Consider the following 6,929-nt stretch of genomic DNA (forward strand, 5'->3'; position numbering starts at 1 on the left):
TCATTTCCAAATATTATATGAGGAAACGGTTACTCCTTAATTCCAAAATTTACTTCAAGTATTATCAAAATTGAGAGATTTTACTCCATAATATATACAACTGTATTTCAGATGATCAAAAACCTCTTGACACTACCTTAGGACTAAGAGATCTGTATTTTGCATGTATGTATGACGTGGCAAAAATACACATACCACCCGTTAAAAATTAGACTCTGCCGAGTAAATTGCCAGGAGAAACAAATAGCTACCAGGTAAACCAGCACAGGATTTCGTTTTTTGAAAAAAGCAGTATATATATAAAGCTGACGTATGGAAGAATATCGACTAAACATGTAGATATATGTAAAGAAATAACACATGGTTCCATTTTACATGAGAACACTGAAAATAAAATGATTTATGGATACCAGTGTATTTAGACACAAAATACTCAAATTAGATACCTAGCATATCACGTGGTCTTAGAAAGTGAATTTCTACAACAAAGCAGTTTGGTACCTACACATAGTTTACTTCCTACATTCGCCGTACGTAACCTGTGTGTGGCTGTACGAACACAGACAAGGTGAGTTGATTTATGTTTTAAACAGATTATTGGTCATAAAGTTTTGGGAAAAGTACTATTTTCGTATTTGTTTTTGCACTTTTATTTCAATTTGCACTATTACAGTGGTTCCATCCAACTTTAAACGATGAAGTGTATACGGTTGAATTACTGAATTTTTTCTGATGCATTGATGTAGATTTAGTCATGATAATAGTCGAGACAGCAAAGCTTTGACAATACAGACTGATATACTTGTACATTAACCTGCTTTTAAACAACTTTTTACAAGGAGCGAGGCCAACAGTTCAATGTAGGATAAAAACTAGATTCCTTTTATTTTATTTTTTTATGTTTTTTTTAAAATATTTTTTTGAGCCATTTTAGTTCCCATCCAACAAAAAAAACGATTACACTTTTAATAAGTCTGTTCTGTTCCCCATAATACAAATATCACTAAAAATGTCGTCAAATTGAGAAATGGAAGGAATTTCGCTATAGTAAATACATGGCACTGAAATACAGTAAAGTGAGAACAAAAGCGTTATTTTTCCCCTCACTTCATACTGGCTTTGTATTCATAGCAATACATACTACTACATATACTGATTTCAAATTGATTGTGATGTTTGGAACATTAATTATTCTTAAGTTTGGCCAATTTAGTTAATAAGAGGGGGGTGTCAATATGAACTGTCTAGTATCTAACAAAATCATGCACCTTTTGATTTCAGAGTAATTTGTGATTAACTTTGACGTACAAAATGAAGCTGATACTGATTGTGGTATTAGTGTCATACATCAGAGGACAGGATGGTAAGTATACTGACATATATACTCAGTATGTACCAGTAACCATGTTTGCGCCCTGGGCGCTTTTACCTTTCGTTGAGTCCGAATCGTTGGTACATGATTTATGGTGGGCGATTGCTTGTGTGCACATGTTTGTAAATGTAGCAGATACCTATAAAATTTGACACAGTGGATGACGTCATGCACGTAATGCAATAACGGTCCTTCAAGTGTTTGCCAAAATCATTAGATATCACATGTATTGAGTGTCATCATAATGGGTCATTACTTCGAAGGAACATGAAACAATACTTGCACATTCTTTCTTTTTAGGTTGAAAAAGCATATCCAAATTTTCCTTATTGCCACGTGCCACGCTTTCAGTCACAACGTGAGCTACAGCATATGCATACCCCTATCTCAACTCTCCATAACATGGCGAGTTCCTGACGCCACCTCTATAACAGGGAAGTCCTATCACCTCTCCCAGAGAAAACAAATTCCCTAATTTTATACCTGATAATAAAATGAATTATCCTAAATACTATACAAAGTTTATAATAAACAAGCAGATAAATTTTACTAAATTTAAAATAGTATTGAGCTTTCTGTATTGTCAACGATCCTCATCAGATTCGAAATTCTATAGTTACGGCAAACCAAGCTAAAGTCTATGAATACCATTTTCTCCCCTATGCTTAGTATAGGATTCCCACACAGAAATTTGGTTTTCATTGGTTGATTAATATTTAGCTTAAAGTGGCCATATGGATGAGGATAGGGTATTTATTTTGGATTTTTAATTTATAAAACAATTATACCATGGCTTCCAACTTGAAAAATAAATGTGACACAACATATGCCAAGTCCTTGTTTGTTACTCAATACATTGCGAAAGATTAAAATTGTGTAAAACGTTTGTTATTGTACGTACAATAACAAACGTTTTTACACAGTTTTTGTCTTTTTGCAATGTATTAAGTTATAAACACAGACTTAGACAATGGTGTTTCACATTAGTTTATCAAGTAGGAAGCCATGATAAAATTGTTCTATAAATTCAAAATCCAAAATAAATACCCAATCCTCATCCGTATGGCCACTTTAATGTGGCCATATGGATGAGGATTGGGTATAGATTTTATCATGGATTTCTACTTGAGAAATCAAAATGAAAAAACATGACCAACTCTGTGTTTGTAACTCAATATATTGCAAAAAACTAAACAGTGTGTAAAAAGTTTGTTGTACGTACAATAACAAAGAATTTACACAATTAGTCTTTTGCAATCTATTGAGTTACAAACACAAACTTTGTCAATTTTGATTTCTCAAGTAGGAAGTCATGATAAAATTGTCTTATAAATTAAAAATCCAAAATATATATCCAATTCTCACCCATATGGCCACTTTAACCCCCCCCCCCCACACACACACACACAAATATGCACAGAATACAGTTTAACACCCCACATAGATGACTGCATCTACGAGAATTAGCTTTGCAAGTCTACTTTTAGGACACGTCATATAGAGACCGTGTCATCTGTTCGAAAACTTTGACAATCAACAGACGCGAAGCAAAACAGAGCCTCGCTGGGCTGTATTAGCAAAACAGAGCCTCGCTGGGCTGTATTATTTAGATAGGGGTAGAATTACATTTTGCAAATTGTCTCCGAGAGACTAGTCGTGGTGGGTGTGTTTGCTATTCGTACCAGCATATTCCTTTGAATACATTTGTTTTTGTTTGTGTCAGCATTCATGTTTGCAACGTTTAAAATGGATTACATTTATAGATTATAGTCGACCAGACTTTCTCCTGCCCACGTGGCCCACACGCCTAACAAATGGCACTCGCAACGTACGTGCGTGTCTACGAAATTATTAATGAATACATTAAAGGTGACACAACTCTAGGAAATAAGGGAATTTTTCTAAAATATGGATTCTGGAGAAACAAATAAAATTTCAGCAATTGCCAAGAAAAACCAAATTGAACCTTCTTTCACATTTATTGTTCTGTCACTGTCTTAGCAATGATCCAGTATTGCAACATTTTATTATTTAAACTCATCTGTGCAGATGAATGGTTACAAATACTAGTAAATGAAAGCTTTGGCACAGTACTGCACCAAAATACTTGGGATAAATCCTAACTTTCAACCTGAGTTATCAGGTCTCCTTCAGAGATGTGACACCATGCGTTGTTTACGCATGCGTGACTTAAAAATATCATCCCAGAAAGTCGAAGGCAGGTGATAAAGTGCATTTGCCCGCGTCTCTTAGGATGATTCTAATATAATGTTCTGACATATATGGCTTGTTTGATTTCCCTGGCAAACCAGACTGGTTCTCTATTCACATTCTCCATACTCTTAGCATTGCTCTCATTTTCGTTATCAAGTCACACACCCTGAATAAAACTCATTACTATTAAATATGTGGTTTCAGATAAAAGCGATGTGAACCTAACGTAAAAAAAAATTGTAAGTATTCATGGAGTTATATTCAAATCGCACGAACACCCCCCCCCCCCACTCACCCATAAATTTTAGCATATGGCGGGGAAAAAATTGAGTCTTTGAGTGAAAGATTTAGGCACTGTCTATAGGAAAGTACATTTAGAAATTTGTTCGGGTAAAAATTAGATTATTTTTAGCGATGAGAGGTCAAAGGTCATTATATCTGTTTTCATGCAAATAGACTATTTGTACAGGTACCAGGTTCTAGTAAAACGATACTACAATAGAAGAATTGTCAACAGCCAGAACTAGTGGAGTGTGACCACCTACACGCCGTTAGCTATAGATGTTGTGTGTATTGAGGTTTACATTAGACATTCCCATAATAGACATAAATGGATAGGTAGACAGGTAGACAGATAGATGGATGGATGGATGGATGGATGGATGGATGGATGGTCAGGTGGGTGGGTGGATGGGTGGATGGATGGATGGATGGATGGATGGATGGATGGTCAGGTGGGTGGGTGGATGGATAGATGGATGGATGGATGGATGGTCAGATGGATGGATGAACGGACGGATGGGTGGGTGGATTAAATAGATAGATAGATAGATAGATAGATAGATAGATAGATAAATAGATAGATAGATAGATAGATAGATAGATAGATAGATAGATAGATAGATAGATAGATAGATAGATAGATAGATAGATAGATAGATAGATAGATAGATAGATAGTTTGTTGGGTGCAAATGCTATCGTTTGCAATACATGACATATTACTTAATACTAAAATACGTTTGAACTCTACATTCTACAAACAAGAGTCTGATAATCAACGGAGGTCGTTCATTTTGACATGTTGCCCCCAAACTGTGGAATTCTTTGCCACTTGACATTCACCAAGCCTCCAGCCTGGATTGTTTCAAAACAAAACTGAAGACTTAGTTGGGGACTAAAACTTACAGTGTGCTTTAGTTATTCAGTGCTAGCTGAACAGAACATTGCTCTTGAGATCTTCGCAATAGATATTTGATTGATTGATTGATTGATTGATTGATTGATTGATTGATTGATTGATTGATTGATTGACTGACTGACTGACTGACTGACTGAGTGACTGAGTGACTGAGTGACTGAGTGACTGAGTGACTGACTGACTAAATGAATGAATGAATGAATGAATGAATGAATGAATGAATGAATGAATGAATGAATGAATGAATGAATGAATGAATGAATGAATGAATGAATGACTGGTATGTTGGTTGGCTGACTGGCTGGCTGGCTGGCTGGCTGGTTGGTTGGTTGGATTGGTGGATGGTGGTTGGTTGACTGGCTGGCTGGCTGGCTCATTGATTGATTGATTGATTGATTGATTGATTGATTGATTGATTGATTGATTGATTGTCGACAGTCCAGAACTTTCAAGTTCCATCTGCCAATATTTTTTCTTTCAGTTAACATCGCTTTGAATAAACCGGTATATGTTGATGCAGTCGTCGATGGTGAGGACACACTACAGTACCTTGTGGATGGAAATCCTAAAACCTGTGCCGATACTGGTCCGGCAGTCGTCGGTGCAGCTCTCGTCATTGACTTAGGGGAGCCTGTTCACATCAACGAACTTTATCTGCGTTTTCCCAGGACTTGTGACGACACAGTTTCTGGAATGGGATGTAAGTATCGACCGTTGCTGGTGGTGCTATAGTAATAGCGAGCCAACAATGGTGGGGGTGTGAAGTAGTTTGGCAATCTAAATTATAAAGTGTGTTGCTATAGATTCATTGTAAACTATATATCATTGAAGGATGATCAAAGTGAGGCCATGGTAAGAGAAGGTGTTTCGTCACAAGGAAGCCAATGAACATAATGACTTGGTTTTTAACCAGTCAACGAATGACTTGGCTTTTAACTACATTTGTAATTACCAAATGACTTGGCTTTTATCCAATTAACAAATGACTTGGCTTTCAACCAACCAACCAACCAATCAACAAATGATTGGCTAATAACCAATCACCAAATGACTTGGCTTTCAACCAATCACCAAATGACTTGGCTTTCAACCAATCACCAAATGACTTGGCTTTCAACCAATTGACATAATGACTCGGTTCTCAACTAATCAACAGGGGATGCCGTAAGCCAATCTTTCATTCTATAATTATTATCTCTTTTTCTCCTTTTATCATAATTATATAATTCAGGTAACTTTAAGAAAGTGGTTGCCAAGATTGGAAATTCACCAGACCCAGATGACGAGGGTAACCACTACTGTTTTACGGTTGGTATCAAGGATGTAGCAAAATATGGTTCCGTGACCAGGCAATGTGAGGATGGCCAGGAGTATGTTGGTAGATACGTCATGGTTCATAATAAAGATAGGAAACCGGGGGCTATACACCTATGTGAGATGAGGAACAAAAATGACTATCAAAGTAAGCTTTAATAAATACAAAAATAGACACCGTTGCCCTGAAAGAGAGGGTTATATATATTATTTCCCTGAAAGTAGGCTGTAGACAGCGTCCTCTTGAAAGTGGGTTGGAAATATCGTTAAAAATCACAGAAACCCCATAAAAAAGGGAACATTTATATCTTTCTCCAAACATGTACTGGTAATAGGAGATTACTTGGACGTAAATTTCGAGCCCTGACGCCATATTTGAAAGCCCCAATCAAATAAAAATAATTCACTTTCTTTCTGCTGTGTTTGATTTTAGGTGATATCGCCTACAATAGGACCGTCACAAGTGTCAACACAGTTGACGGTGAACACACCGAGACGTATCCTTTTCTTGTGGACGGAGACACCAATACATGTGCAGACTCTGGTCCATTGGCAGACGATCCAGCGTTCGTCATTGATTTAGGAGAAGTTAAAAAAGTTGGACAAGTTAATGTTGTTATAGCCGACGGCTGTAAAGCAATGGCAGGCAAAACTGAATGTAAGTTACACGTATATGACAGATTTCGGTAGCCATATTGGAAAGCTTTTGGCAGCCATATTGGATTCTAAAATGGCATTGCATGGTTTCGCAACATTTTGTTCTCTACGTCAAAAGTTTGCACGGTGACACCTTGATTTGATTTTTTGAATTTTAACCGAAAGGGTTCGA

The 6,929-nt window shown here is 36.7% G+C and overlaps 1 protein-coding gene across 1 annotated transcript in view; it reads left to right on the plus strand.

Moving 5' to 3' along the window:
- The first annotated feature begins 445 nt into the window (after positions 1 to 445).
- LOC144452810 (uncharacterized) overlaps positions 446 to 6,929 on the plus strand; it is an 11,631-nt gene continuing 5,147 nt past the window's right edge. Inside the window, exons 1-5 of the mRNA XM_078143964.1 lie at positions 446 to 568; positions 1,282 to 1,363; positions 5,268 to 5,486; positions 6,018 to 6,248; positions 6,534 to 6,758. Coding sequence (XP_078000090.1) covers positions 1,312 to 1,363; positions 5,268 to 5,486; positions 6,018 to 6,248; positions 6,534 to 6,758 — 727 coding nt within the window. The 5' untranslated portion in view covers positions 446 to 568; positions 1,282 to 1,311. The remainder of the gene's footprint in view (positions 569 to 1,281; positions 1,364 to 5,267; positions 5,487 to 6,017; positions 6,249 to 6,533; positions 6,759 to 6,929) is intronic.

This window comes from Glandiceps talaboti, chromosome 23 (genome assembly GCF_964340395.1).
Source record: "Glandiceps talaboti chromosome 23, keGlaTala1.1, whole genome shotgun sequence".
Lineage (NCBI taxonomy): Eukaryota > Metazoa > Hemichordata > Enteropneusta > Spengelidae > Glandiceps > Glandiceps talaboti.